This window comes from Pseudopodoces humilis, chromosome 1, assembly GCF_049639895.1.
Source record: "Pseudopodoces humilis isolate 2021_Gansu_Grassland_sample_001 chromosome 1, ASM4963989v1, whole genome shotgun sequence".
Taxonomy (NCBI): Eukaryota; Metazoa; Chordata; class Aves; order Passeriformes; family Paridae; genus Pseudopodoces; species Pseudopodoces humilis.
Genome location: NC_142200.1, coordinates 129,045,303 through 129,060,304, shown reverse-complemented (window position 1 = coordinate 129,060,304; position 15,002 = coordinate 129,045,303). Strand labels below are relative to the sequence as shown.

Below are 15,002 nucleotides of genomic sequence, written 5' to 3'. Positions count from 1 at the left end.
CAAGCTTCTTAATAGAAAACCAATTTCAATCTACCATGGATTCTGCTGCAATCACACTAGGAATTTGCTGGTCAGTCTTTGTCTCAAAAAAATGCAGCAACAAATCCTGTGCTATATAAATAAAAGGCAAGGGGGAAAGAATGGTTTCTCTGCCTTGGGCAGTAAGTGGCAGGGAGGCTAAGTGGACTTGATGTGCTGGCTACCACGTGCATAAGCTAAGAGTGATGCAGCTATAAGGTATCCCTGCCTACAGTATTTTGCTGTGTTGCTGATGTTTTTACTCAAAATTTCACTTTTTGAATGGCGTGTGTTGTTCTGCCCCTAGGCTCCATGGGCTGCCTGCCGATTTAAACCCAGTCTCCTTCACCTGTCCTCAGCTGCAGAACTATGATCCCGAAAGGGCTCTGACAGATTACATCAATCGTCTGGAGGCACTGCAGAAGCGGCTCGGCAGCGTGCAGTCAGGTAGGGCTCAGGCACCCTCCCCAGCACCTCTGGGCAGCACAGGGCCCACTGCCACGCTGCCGCTTCTCTGAGATACATAGCAAACAACTTCCATCTGATCGGTTTTCAGCCTTAAACAAGAGTTTCCTCGTGAAACTCTTCTTACTGCTCTTTCTGAGCAGTAGCAAAAAGCTCACTTAAAAGAAGATTGTGGAATTCTTTGAAGAGATACAAGCACACTTTCATTATTTTGAGATTTTGAGATTGGTAACGTTAGCAATATAATATTTACTTCCCTGATCTCTAATAAATGCACAGCAAGGATTCAGTTGGCATCTTGCTAAGAGTTTAAGTTATATAGAGAAAAATGTACCCAGAAGATTGAGACATGGAAGAGGAATTTTTTCTTCTACCACTTCGATTACAGAAGTTACAGTCAATTTGTCCCGTAGATTATGACAATTTTTGTGCTGAAAGAGGAATACGTCAAGAAAATTGTCAGAACAATGGGATGAAATTCATCAAACTTGAGTTTTGAAGTTATTGTGTTTCTCTTCCCCATCATTTGAGAAAGTCTTGTTGTTAAAAGATTTATTGTTTAAAAGTCCCTGTTCTATGATTTCCTATGTAAAATTTTTCATGCTTGCTCAGGTGCATGTATGTACTTGTTCTGGGTAATTCTGGTGAAAAATTCTGAATTTTTTCTCCATCTTACAGGTTCAACTTCATACACTCAGTTGCACATGGGTATAAGAAGATAATATCCTTCAACATCTCCATCACTGGCAGTGATGCTAACGGATTGCCTTCTGTAAATCTGTGCTCTTTCTGTGCTTTTGTATAATGTGTATATTGTGGGACCAATATGAACACAGCTATACGATTGTATACAGTTCCATCCTGGCACACCCACAGAGACTGGGATTTATGGACATAGGCACTTTGTGTTTATGAAAAAAAGCAAAACAAAATCTGAACAAAAAAATCCCAAACAACCCCCCCAAAAAATCCTCCGAAACCCAAAACAAACTCCTCCACCCTTAAAGTACATGTATATTTGTGGAATGCTAATTTAAATGATTAACTTATGAAGTGTGTATTTATCAAAAGGGTGCAAAGATGAAACTTGTGTATTAATTAAATTGAGCTACATTCAGCAACGTTTACTTGCACTTTTTCTGGCAAGGCTACTGAAGTTACATTGACTCTCGTAATATTTGCTACTGGCAGTGCAGACAGAATATCACTTGTAGAGACCTATTTTTGTAATGGTAGAAGTTTTGAATTTTATGGGTATTTTGTCAAAGTACTGAAATAAACATGACTTCATGCTTCTAACTGTGTTCCAGAACTGCTCCCTTATTCACATGACACAGGTTGCTCCTGCCTGAGTTCCTCCTACTTGTAGTGACTGCAACTTGACTTTTTACAGATTCCAAAGCACTGCTATCAGTTGGAGGGCCAGGGACAAGCCTGGATTCTGCAGAGCCTGGTCACATCTGACAGGGCTGGGAGGGAAGAGCCTGGGCTCCCTCACCTGCCGTGACTGATACAAACATAAGGTTTTAGAACAGTTACACTGAATTTAGACCAGGAAGGACAACACAAAATCTTGGTTACACGGAGCACTGCTGAAGGGGACACAGCCCACTCCAAGAAAAGAGTTTTCTGATTAAATGTTTTCAGAAAGAAGTAACAGGGTTGAGCATGAAAAACTTCCCCAAGAGGTTTGTTTACAAATTTAATTCAAAATTCCTGTGAGCCAGAGCTCATTACCATTTATCATCAGCACTCTTGAACCAAACACCATTTAACAATCCCACATGAGTCAGTACAAACCCAGACAACATTCAGCTATTTCACCTCCTTACACACAAACACGTTATTTACAAAATTCATGTTGTTGGTATCATCATATTGTTACTCTTACACTTTACATCAAGCTTCCAGAGATCACCATTTTCAAATTTTTTTTAGAGAATTACTTGTTGCTTTCTGAACATAAGCATTTTACATCTACTTCAAGTTAGAAAGTTAAATGGCTCCTTCTTGAAATGACTTACCTGTGAACATTTTGAACTGTGCCTACCACTTAGCTGTACAGTAACATTTTCTTAAATCAGCCGAGACCTGAAGAAGATCATCATTCACTTGGAACAGAATCATAAATGCCAAAGGAAGGGCACCACCAAGTACAGTCCCCTGTGGTGCCTTGTTCCCAGATTGGTTTGCTGAAATTTGGTACAGAGGCATGGTAGGCAGCTTTGCCCCTTGGTTCTCTGGAGAAAGTAATCTTCAATTCTTTTTCAAAAGGAAGGAGTTCCACTTGTAGAAATCACTTCTTTCTTCATCAAAGATGGGGCATGCACCTTAAAAGTTACATCAATAGAAAAGACACTTTTGCTTTAAAAATGCAGTGAGAAAACTCTAGAACAAGCAATTATACACAGCAGCATCAAATAGTGTGGGCAAACAAAATGGATGCAAAACTTTTGTATTTGGTAGACTACTGTTGCAGCCTAACAGCAGATGCATCAGCTTCCATCAGCCACTTATTCTGTCACAATTTTATTCAAGTCTGTTAGTTTACACAAGGTTTTAGTGCCAAACTTTACAGTGCCCGCCTCTTGTATCTGATAACAGGGTTGTTAGGTGTGTGTATCATTGTTGTATAATTTATAGTTGGAAAATAGTCATTGATGAGATCAAATTCATACAAACGAAGCAAAGTAGACCAAATAGTCTTAATTTGAACATAAGCAAAGTTTTCTCCAATGCAGCGATGACGGCCTAGAAGGAAAGCCATAAAATGTGGTTAGAATATTTTACTGGATCCCCTTTGACAATCAGCTAATTTTAGAAGTTTTATGCAGACAGTAGTTGCCCCTTTCTCAACAATCAGAGGCTCTGATGTTTCACATATCCCATTCTATAATTCCATACAAGTCTTATTTTTCCAAGTTGTCACTGCATAAAACATATGAGTAATTGAAATGAGATTGTGCTGTTTTGTCCCCACTAGAAAGCATTAATTTATGTATCAGGAAAGAAGCATTTACAACACTGAGAAATGAGATCACCTCTAACTCCATTATGGCAATATTTGTAAACTGTTCTGGAAGATCGGACTCTGCAGTCTGATGGGACTTTTGCTCTGCCTTCAACTGAACTCCTGGACTTAAAAAGATGCGAGTCAAGCATCACTCACACTAACCTAAAGGTGTTTTGATAACTGCTGTGAGAGATATATACAGCTATGACTAATGCAGAAGTATTAACTTAATTATTTTAACGGCACATTCACAGTAAGAAAACTTTCAGTCAGTAACAGAAAAAAAACCCCACATCTATCCTCAGATGTGGCAATGTGGAGAGGTGCTGTAGGAGATGGCTGGTGTGAGCCACCTCAGCACAACAAGGTGCTGCATTCTCTTACTCACCGGCACCAAATGGAATGTATGTAAACTTCTCCCCAGCTGCTGGGTTATCTTGGAGGTATCTGTCAGGCTTGAAGTCCAGAGCATCATTCCAGGAGTCTCTGAGTCTGTGGTTAACAGTGGGAGACACACACACTTGATGGCCAGGGGGAATACTGTATCCAGCAACAGTCTACAAAAGAGACAAAACCCCACACGTGACAAAATGTCCCCATTTTTATTTTAAAAGTGTTACCTGAAATGTTGTGTCATGAGGCTTAAATTTCAAGAGATTTTGGCCAAGTGCATTTAAAATTAATGCAACCTTACACTTCCTCTCTTAATTGTACAGGACACAGTGCTCAAGTAGTTGCAGGAACCTTCCAGCTGTTTTAGTAAGGCTGGCAATTCTACAGAAGGAGGTTTTAAAAAAAAAGAAAGACTGAATTTAAAATTTATTGAAAGCCTTTGACATTGCAGGGACATAGTTAAAATAATTGCATTTTTTGACATGGTACTGTATTTGTACGAATAGAAAGTTTTCTTTCTACCTAGCTTGTATTAAATGCATGCCAAATTTTTCTATGACAGAAATTAAAAATTCCTGGCAAACAAAAAATGGTGGCACCAAACTAAGCTCAAATAATACTGGTAGCTACAAGAAAGGGTCCGTTTTGCTGAAGAAAACTCTGCATGGCTGTTCCTAGGCCCCAGAGCTGCTCTTCTCCAGGTGGAACAATCCCTGTTCCCTCAGCGTCTCACCACCAGTACTGCAGCCCCCTCCCATCCGGGTGGCCCCCCACTTGTTTCATTTCATCAGTCTCTCGCTTGCTGGGGGCTGCAGGGGTCTGAAACTGGACACAATTCCACATGAAGGTAACTGCTTTCCTAACTCAACAGCTGGCTATGCTACCACAGACAGAATCCCAGACTGCCATCAGCTTTCCTCCATGCCAGCAAACATGGCTCGCTTGTGTTTCCTTCTGCCAGCCAAGATACTCTGACCTGGCCTGTGCTGCTGCAGTGAAATTAGCTCCAAAAAGTGTCCTCACCTGAGGAGTTCTGGCCATTCTCATCATGGTCATTATAGGAGGTCTAAGCCTTAAAGTTTCTTTTAGACAGCGGTCCAGCAAACTGAGATCCTTGAGCTGAAAATACAGAGAAAATGATGTATCAAAATATAGCCAAGTTTATTCAACACAAACAAAATGGTATTTTATACCATTTAAAAACAAATGAAAAAAAATCAAAAAATAAGCAGCTTATATTTACATGTACTTTATTAGCTACACTGATTATTTATTTTCAATTTGATTCAATTAAGAAGGAAAAAATCACTGACCAGTACAATCAAATACAACTAGTGTCTTACTGATGTGTCTTTTAAGTACTTTCTGTTGCCTAATTAAAGAACAAGGTCACACTGCATTGCCTTCCCCAGTGGAAATATGAGGATCTTCCTCTGCTACAGAACTATCATTTATTGAATAAACATAGGAACTGCAATTTCCCTAATGAACACTGATTAAAAAAAACAGTATCAAACTGAAAATTTACTTGGACAGGAAGAGAAGAGGAAATGTACTGGCAAATAGCATTATCACAGAATGACTGTGCCAATTATAATTTCAACACAAAAGCATGTGACTGTATTTCATGTTCAATGAGCTTTTATTTTTTTTTTTAAGTAAGCATCTAAAAGAATAAAAATACCCCCCAGGACTAATGTAATGTACAAACCTGGTCATAAGTTAAGGGTGGCAAGTCATCCCCACACACTGCTTTCTGTTCTGCATAGCACTGTTCCTGTATGGCTTTGTCCCTGGCAAGGAAGAAGCCGAGCCAGGCGCTGGTGGTGGAGGACGTGTGCTGCCCTGCCAGCAGCAGCCCGATCAGCATTCCCGCAATTTCATCGTCCGTCAGCGCGCGGCCATCCCTGCATCCAAGGGAACAAAGCTGGAGCTTCATTTGGTCATGTTTCATTGTTTAGCTATGTTGCTATTTATACAATAACATTTACAATATCTAATAATGTACTCCTTACTCCTACTCTTTTATTGCCTACCCTAAATAAAGAGGCAAAAGATCTAAGGGTAGGGAGAAGGGAGAACAGAGGGAGAAAGACTCTTTAGGAGCCGTAAAGAAAATCATTCCTCAACAGCCAGCAAAGAGAAAGGAGGCAACCTCAGCCACCTCGTGACCACCAATGAAAATCTGAGAAATCTGAATAACCATTGATAAGTGAAGTTTTAAACCTGTTTTTAAGAATACAACTGGGACAAATTGCACGCAACAAAACCAATTCAGAACATGAGGGAGTGTTTCTTGGGTTTTGGTAGACAGTTCTAATTAAAGAGCTCAAAGCTAAAGTAAATCTTCAAACAAGTCTTTAAACTCTTGGCTTACTTGTATGAAGCATCAAGTAGAGTTTGGAGCATGTCATCCTCCTTCTCCTCAGACTTTCGACGTTTCTGGATAACCTTGTAGAAAATATTCTTTATTTCTCTGTGTGCCCTATCTCGTCGTCTGCAATTCAAAACACTTCCATTAGCAATTTTATACAACATAACGAAAAATGCTTATGAGGATTTATTGGGATGTCTAGAACAGCTTACAAAGAAGAAGTGGTGGGGATGGGGGGACAATCCAAACAACAATGATGTTTAGGTAAAATGCTTAAGTTGCTTCCTCTGTTACTGCTGGTACCTGAAGCTCGGCAGAGGCAGCCAGCCTGGCAGCAGCCAGGCAGCATGAGTGAAACCCCCATCCAGGTCTGCGTACAGCTGAGCCACCTTCTCATCCAGCAAGCCTCGGATTTCCTTCCCATGTAAGCAATGACTTGCTGTCAAAATGATCAGTTCTGAAAGGGCTTCAAACAGGTCTGACGAAAGATGGGAAAAACATTACTGAAATGTGTCTTACCAGATGTCTTTGAATAACTTCTTAAATAGATCACTGAGACCTTTTTTCTAAGGTATTTCTTTCTAGAAATTTTTCTAGCAGAGTTAGTAATTCTTCTAAAGCAAGCCATCCATCACAACCTCAATCCTTAATAAACGTAAGTGAAGTCATACAAAGATTTAACCCTGAAATCCAAACCCATGGGAAACCAGTTATTTTTGCTGCTCACTGAATTGTTTTTATATAGTAGTACTTAGACACTTAAATATCAAATTATATATTACAATATTATTAACTATTTTTACATATAAATAAAAAACACTCAAAATAATTCAATATATTAAAATGTGACATGTATTATATCATTTTTATGCATTTAAATATAAGTATGTATGTTTAAATAATATGCAACTGTGAGATTGCAACAACGATGATGGGCAAGTTGGGAATGAGGGAAAATAACAATTTCACTTTGGTCATGAATGTAACCATATTGGTTCAAAGATGCAGTTTTTCACTGTAGAAACTCCCAGAGTCAAGATCTTCAGCACAGACTCTCTAGGAAGTCAGAGCAGCAGCTTTTCCCAGGAGCTAGGAACTGGTTACACTGAGCTGACTGATACCATCCAAAACAAACAGCACGTGCACTATGAGCTGACAGAGAAAGCAAAACTAAGATAATTCTTCATTCCTTTCAATTATTTTCTGAGCAGCTTTATTCTCCAATAGCCTTATATTTGATTTTTGAAATTTTTTAATTTCTTTTACATTGCAGTAAATCTTTTACAAAATATACTGCATTGGCCTTAAGTACTTCCCAGAAAACTGGAGGGAAAATGCATACGATCCTTCTTACTTTTCTCTCCATGTTCTCCCCATGCTTTGAAATACTCCTTTGTTTCTTCTTCAATCACAGCTACATGCTGTCTAAACTGGGCAATGTTTAGCCCAGTTTTGAGCATCTTCTTCTGTTCCAAAAATATCTAAAAGAACCAAGACAGAAAAAGCAATCAGTACAAGGATCATCATATTAATGTGATTAAAACTTATTTGAATTTGTACTATAAGAACATCCAGAAGTAAATAGGGATTATGATTAGGACTGCAGGGTACAGCAGATACTAAGTTTTAACTAATAGGTAATACTCTGCTTTTCCCCTTCTTTCAAGCAATAGTTCAGAAATACTGAAGTAAAATAATAGCTCAAAGGAGCTGAAGTTCTCTCCCATGTAGCGCCAAACAAAAAAGTTTTTTTAGTATCTTTGTTAAGCTTTATTCCTGAAGATACAAGATGCATATAAAAATTGAAGTATGGAATACCCTTTAGATATATAATCACAAACATAACCAGCCCCATCTTTGCAAAGTCTGGATTTAGCCTGTGTCCCCTGATACGCAGCTTCCTCACTTTCTCTCCCTCTCCTGTGTTCTCTCAGGCAGAAGGACCCTGGACTAGAAATGACCTTTACTTTTACAGAGCCCTCTGATCTCACTGCACAGGAAGTCAGACAGAGAAGCAGGAGGCAAGCTGCTTCCTAGGAAAATGGTGAGTTTCACACCCTTCTCACCTCTTCCTCTTTTTCTATGTATAAATTCATAGCTAACAAACCTACTGGTGAAAAGCCCTTTGTTAGATGAGAACCATTCAATGCATTGACAGGACACTGACTCAGAAAATAAATTATTTGTTTTTTAAGCCCTAATTATGAATGAGGCATCTGCCCTCTAGTTCTGCACTGTACCATGAGTAATAAACCAGAAACCGTCTTCCCACCAAGGGCTCTGCATGTACAATATAGAACAGAAGGCATTAAAAGAAAAGCTACTTCCTAGAAGCTTCTGTTTTGAGAATGCAGTTAGGACCCCAGCAGTCTGTCAGAGGGCACAAATGACACAGAGCAAAGAGAGAAGCACATTTTCCCTTGCAGCATGTTAGCCAGTCTCCAGATTGATGGAGACAGGAGTGGCACATAGGAGTGAACACATCCTCTGCAATTTCAGCTCCCCCAACAAAAAACAATCTTGCAAGAGGCTTGGAGGGAGGAAAGTGAATATTAACTGATATATTGACTATGGATATTAACGATTACCAGAATCACTGGTAAATAAGCAAGTTACTCATTTTGAAGAATAAGGGGTGGTTCTTCCAAACACATGACTGAAAGTCACAGAATGAACAGATACTTAGCAGCTTAAGCAGAAAACAGGGAGTCTGGAAAGAAACTTCAGGATGACCCATCCATTGCAGAATGCCAACAAAATTTTCCACTGCTCTCTAAATGTCTGAAATGAAATTGTAGTGGTGACACTATGCAAAAGAACCAGCTTACCTCTAGCAGAATGCATTCTGGCCACAACTGGCTATGCTGCCTCTCTAGCTTCAGAGGGAAACTAGAGATAATCAGTGTAGAGATAATTTAAATGTCAATAGCAAACTCCCTGCATCTCCTCACTGTGGAAAAAGAGTAATTTTTGTGGGAAAAAGAATTTTCTGAGGAACCTAAATCTGCAGAGATAATAAGAGAGAAGTCCTTCCGGTATCAAGGATATGAATTAAGTAGATATATCCACAGACACCCAAGACTTACTGAGTAATACAATTCATCTCTTGACTAAAGCAGAACTCAACTGCACTCTAGAGAAAAAGAAAACCTAGTGTAACTCTAGAAAAAGACCTCATTTCAAAAACAAGAAAAAAAAGCTGTATATGGTGGGCCAATGAGGTAAGCCATGTACTAAGACATGCCCATTTCCAAGGAGCTTACAGAAAATTATATAATACTGATGGATGAGAGTAGACCACATCAAAGAGCTAGCTCTTGCATGAAGACAGACATTCAAATCCACCCACAAACTGAAGAGCATGAAAGCAGAAGTCAAACCATCTGTAACAAGGGGGCAACCTTTCACAGAATTAAGGACAAACCATGACCTTTAAGTTTCAAGCAGACATCCCATGACAACCAGAATCCACAAAACAAGCACAACACAGTGAAAATCTGGCCAGCTTAGCAGTCTGATTCACAGACACTCTTCTGAAACAAGTATATACCAGAGAAGAACATGATGAGATGCATTGCAGAGAAGCATGCATCCTCCACACTCCAGCAGCTGCAAAAGTGATTCACAACTCCATCCCTGACTTTTTGAGAAAGACCTCTGACTATTCAAACTGACAGCAACCAGTCTGTTAGAATGGCCCTACTATGGGAAATAGTAGGAAAGATCTCCTAGGACACAAGAAATGATCTCCTACTTGTTATCCAGGCTGCAGTCCTGCTGGTTCTCACAGGGATGAGGAGCTATGCAAATCCATCAAGTGGTGAAGAACCTACCACCCAACCAACCAATCCTTCCCCCAAACTGTTATCCACAATTTAGTACTTCCTGACAAAGGAGGAGACAACCAAATTCTCCTTTACCTACTTAGAAAGTAGCAAATCGTAGGTAGTTAGTTGTCTATGAGATTTCCAACAGAACAGGGTAAGAACAACATCCTTACTCTGTGGATCATGGCAAAATGCCAGCATAGAGGCAAAGACAGGAGTGATTACTGCCCCTAAGCCACAATCAAACAACACGGCAACAATCACAGCATGTAGGCAGGGATGAATGAAGAGGCATGCTAAGGAGGAAAATAAATTGATGGTCACAGAAACTAGTCAAATGACTGGCATTTATACAACAAAACAAGGCCAAAACTGAAAATCCAAAAATAAAGTATATCACAGTGCTGTTTCTTCCACCCAACTACTCTGCTACACAACATGTACTGAGCACAGAGTGCCAGTGGAGCAAGTATGGCTTTTGCAGTTTAAGAGTCTGACATGACAGGCCACCCTCACAAACAAGAAAGCAGCTAATGTTTAGTTCAGATACAATGCTACATGACACAACCCCTGTGCTCCCATGCAGACTGTATCCTGCAAACATACACAGAATGACTTCTGTCTGAGCAAAACAAACCTTGTGGTTCAAACTGTTAAATTATTACTCCCATGTCTAGATTTGGCATGGCATAAATATGGTTACCATTCTTAGGGCTTTCTCAGAAGACAGACCTGAAGTTGCTTGGAAGGAAAAAGTGAGCTGCAGTCTGTGGCATGCTTCAAGGGAAGAAAAAAGTGACACACTAGTTTTTCCTCTATGGTGAGATTAGATGGTTTCAAGAACAAAAGATAACATCCAGAGTGACAAATGGCCAGGTGGTAAAGAAAGCAACCTGAACATGCTCAGTCTTGATTATCCAGTGAGACTATTTACCTACTGCAGTATGCCACTGTTCCTTTGAACACAACCCCATCACACAGAGCAGAGAGCTCAGGGCTGCCTACTCAGCATTCAAACTGCACTGCTTTTCTACTCATCTGATATTTAAAATACAAACCGCATTGGGGACGTCATAGGCAACTCCCCTGCCAAAGACCGGCGTAGTTAACCGAGAGTACACATCCTCTGCATTCAAATCTTCGTTTTTACTATTGAAGAGTAGAGCAGCAGCATCACTACCCAGTAAGTATGTGAATGTCTTGCCAACCATAGTGAAACTGAACACAGGTCCATACTAAGAGAAAGAATAAACAGTAAACAAATTTGTTTGAAAGAAGAACAAAAATCATTACATCCCTATCTCTCTGTACAGTCTTTCATAAATTACTTTTTCTCCTACGAAGTATCCAGACATTTAATAAAGACAAATATACTTTAAATCACATTTAAATTTGTTCTCAATGTACATACTAGTGTTATCTAATGTTATAATGAACACATGTGAACATTTTAAAACCATTTATTTTAGATAACATAAATAAAAGATCAGTTACACTAAAAAACTAGCAGAGAGATTGCAGCACATATTGACCCCAGTAATCTACAAATACTGTCTTGAAAAATTCTGGATTTGGAGTTATGCATAGATAATTAGAAACAAATAAGATTTTAAAGTTTAAAAGTCATCTCCAGCAGACCTTCATGCACCAGATTTAGCTTTCTCTAAGCTAACCATGCTAGGATCTAAGCTTGTAAATCTAGTTTTAGACAATGTGAAACAGCTTGATAAATCTAGTTTAAATTGAATTAAGGCTCTAGTGATTTAGTCAATTTCTTCTAGGCTGTTACTGTATAAAAACTACTGAGTTTTTTATACACCAGCTCTCTTAACATCAGAGAAGCCTTAAAATTCATCAAATTGCCCACAGAGGTGATCAGCTACATTCCAACCTGGTCACAGGTTGGTGAAGAATGTGATTAAAAGTTACCAATTACAGAAAGAAAAAAAAATCATGAAAATGGCTTTTTAATTAACTTGTGATTCAGCTATGACTATTACCCAAATGTACAAGCATATTTGGTGACATGAATCACGAGAGCTCAGAAAACACTACTGCTAGATGAAGAGATCTGAAGATCACAGAGCCTACTGCATACACCTCCAGTCCATATTCAAGGTGGTGAGAATGAACTGATTTTAAACAGGTCCCAGACAGAGAGCTTAATAAATGGACAAAAATATTTTTTATAAGCTCAGCCAGTCACGTGGGAAAACATACCTTGTCATAAGCATTTTCCAAAAATTCAATGGGACTTTTTCCAAATGCAATTGCATGACCAAGAAAAGGGATGCCTGATGAAATAAAAGGTGGGTAGTTCTGCAGAAGAAAGAGAAAGATAATTACTGAATTTTCTTCAGAGATTATCACAGAATCGTGAACTAACAGAATACCCTGAGCTGGACGGGACCCACAAGGATCGAAGTCCAACTCCGGGCCCAGCACAGGCCCATCCCCAAGGGTGACACCATGTGCCTGACTGAGTTGTCCACATGCTTCTTGAACTCTGCCAGGCTTGGTGCTCTGACCACTTTCCTGGCATTCACCAGTGCCCAAAAGTAATAAAATCATGTCCATTTACGTAAAAACTAACCACAGTGGAAGTTTTAAATATGTTTTAACTCTTTTGTGGAAAGGTCAACTTGAAAAACATATTCAGTTGCTCAGGGAGAACTACATTTAAAAGCAGCAAAGGTTAAAATAAAGTGAATACGATTAAGAGTCTTCCTACGCTGCCTCTGAATGTGAAGCACAAAGATACTGCAACTGAAAAGACGGCAGTCAGAAACAGTGCTGGAGGATTTGTTAAACAGCCCCTCAAAAGCAGCTTCAGGTTAGCACTGTGCTTCACATTAGCGGGCACCTTCTCTCAAGCTCCATCGACGAAACAGCACCGGGAACGCCCTTGGGCTCCGCAAGCCCCGAGCGCCTCTGTCTCCCGCGGTACCAACCAGCCGGCTAAGGGCGAAGCCGGCCACCTGCCCCAGAAGCTGCCCACGGAGGCTGCTGGAAACGCCGCTCGCCCGCCGGAGCCCGCTCCCCACGGCCGGGTTCCAGCGCGGCTCCCCCGAGGGCTGTCCGAGCCGCTCTCCGGGCCCGCGCCCCGCCGCCGGCCCGCCCGACTCCCCGCCCGTGGGCACCGTCCCCACACGGCACAGCGGCGGTGCCCCCCGGGCCCCTGCCCGTCCGCAGCGCTCACCTTCTGGTCGGAGCCGAGGTGTCGCCGGTACCCCAGCTGGAACAGGTAGCCGAGGCTGAGCGCGAAGGCGGAGGCGGCCAGCACCAGGGAGAGGGGGTTGCCGACGGCCACCCGCTCCAGCAGGGACCCGCCGACCTCCATGAGATTCAGCATCTTCTCGGCGCCCGCCGCCATCCGCCGTGGCTCCGCGGGGCAGGGCGGGGCGGGGCGGAGCGGCTGGAGCGGGCTGATCCGAGCCCGTGGGACGGGTCCCGGCGCTGGGCTGATCTCTGCCCATGTGACGATTGCCGGCGCCGGAGCCAACCCGCGGCCGCGCCGCGCGGGGTGACGGCATCGGCCGGGCTGCGGCCCGCGCCATTGGCCCGCGCCGCGCGGGGGCCGGGCCCGGCCGCCTCAGGGCTCGGCCTCGGCCGCGGCGGCGGCCCCGCGGCGCTCGGCCCCTGCCTGTTTGAAAGGCTGGGTGTGCTCGAGCAGCCGGACAACGCGATTCGCCGGGAAATGAGGCTTATGACCGAGAGCCGCATCGCTGCCGGCGCACCCGCTGACAGCCCGGGGCGCTGGTTTGTAAGGCTGCACAACACCCGGAGAGCGAGGACAGCTTATTTGTGTTTAATTCCAGGTGTTCTAAATGTTTAATGTCAGAAAATCAGGGTACTGTTTTTTTGAAATGAGTTTCCACTAATACCTAAAGGTTTAAGGTCAAATAATGCACAAAACTGAATTTGGAAACAGAAAGCTCGTCACAGCCGAGGTCAGCTTGTTGTCCACATACAATTTTTTAATTCAACAGGAATGCATCTTAATGGATCTCCGGAAAATTCTGGTTTGGGTAGACCTTTTAAAAGCAGTATTTGTTCATCCAGTGAGTCCAGTCAGTTTCTAAAGTTTAAATGTGTAAATCTGGGAATACAAGGAGGAAGCCAGGTTGATCATTACATACAGTGAGACATTTCAACAGGGTACAGTTGCAAAGATTATTTGTAACGCCTTTTAATAAATTTTTGCAAAGTTCAGCAACCTAAATTCTCATAAATTCCCTACTTCATCCAAAATAAACTATTTGTTCTCATCAGTTCTGAGTACTTTCAGTTTTGTCAACTGGAAAAGGTGCACAGGCAAAAGAATAAGCTTGTTAGTGAATGAATATTCTTGTATTTTTTAAAAAGGTGTAATATCCTCTGGTTATCCCTGTATCAAGGTCTCACATGTGCTAGATTACTAGATAAGTGGATGAGATAGTAGTAGAGAATGCTTGTGAATGCTGAAAAGTGCAAGGAATCAATGTTGAATACCTTCAAACTCTTTGTGTCAGCAATGGGATCTAGTAAAGTTTTCAATTTGTTGCCTGCAAGCTCTGAAGTTTCAACACTTTCCAGTGCCAAAGGAAATTTATCAGTGATAAATAAGTGGTTTTTATATATATAGTGATTGAGAAAGGGTTCCTTCGTACAAGCCTTGACAATCTGCTGGGAGACATGAAAACTATCACTGGATGTTACTGACGTTCTGCTCTGCCAGTTTATGAAGTAAGGACACTTTTAGAAGAATAGCATCAGTCTATTTCTTCCAAGGGAGAGGATTTCCAGATTAATTACCTATACATGAATGGTTTTATTTCATTTTTATGTAATTACTAATTATATTTAAATTTATATAGAATAGTAATTTAGTACATTATTTTTATATCTTTACCCTATAGTAATAACAATTAAG

General features: G+C 41.2%; 2 protein-coding genes across 7 annotated transcripts in view; one reads left to right on the top strand and one right to left on the bottom strand.

The window, feature by feature from the left end:
• The window catches only part of AKAP9 (A-kinase anchoring protein 9), a 105,738-nt gene extending 103,956 nt beyond the window's left edge, over positions 1 to 1,782 (top strand). For all 6 annotated transcript variants that reach the window (XM_014248498.2, XM_014248497.2, XM_014248496.2 and 3 more), the window contains 2 exons: positions 326 to 465; positions 1,162 to 1,782. In XM_014248498.2, coding sequence (XP_014103973.2) covers positions 326 to 465; positions 1,162 to 1,205 — 184 coding nt within the window. In that variant the 3' untranslated portion in view covers positions 1,206 to 1,782. The remainder of the gene's footprint in view (positions 1 to 325; positions 466 to 1,161) is intronic.
• Positions 1,783 to 2,172: 390 nt separating this feature from the next.
• CYP51A1 (cytochrome P450 family 51 subfamily A member 1) lies at positions 2,173 to 13,565 on the bottom strand. Its single transcript, XM_005518791.3, has 10 exons — positions 13,290 to 13,565; positions 12,311 to 12,409; positions 11,149 to 11,325; positions 7,618 to 7,744; positions 6,567 to 6,741; positions 6,267 to 6,386; positions 5,601 to 5,796; positions 4,913 to 5,008; positions 3,885 to 4,053; positions 2,173 to 3,234 (listed from the first exon to the last, which is right to left on the bottom strand). Exons 1-10 carry the CDS (start codon positions 13,461 to 13,463, stop codon positions 3,056 to 3,058), a joined length of 1,512 nt encoding a protein of 503 aa, XP_005518848.2. The 5' UTR covers positions 13,464 to 13,565; the 3' UTR covers positions 2,173 to 3,055.
• Between the last annotated feature and the right edge of the window lie 1,437 nt (positions 13,566 to 15,002).

Excerpts from the sequence above, each read along its gene's own strand:
- CYP51A1 (XM_005518791.3), bottom strand. The coding sequence starts at position 13,463 with ATGGCGGCGGGCGCCGAGAAGATGCTGAATCTCATGGAGGTCGGCGGG. Across the intron at positions 12,410-13,289 it reads ACCTCGGCTCCGACCAGAAG|AACTACCCACCTTTTATTTC; the intron begins GTGAGCGCTGCG and ends TTTCTTCTGCAG. Across the intron at positions 7,745-11,148 it reads CCTATGACGTCCCCAATGCG|ATATTTTTGGAACAGAAGAA; the intron begins GTTTGTATTTTA and ends TGGTTCTTTTAG.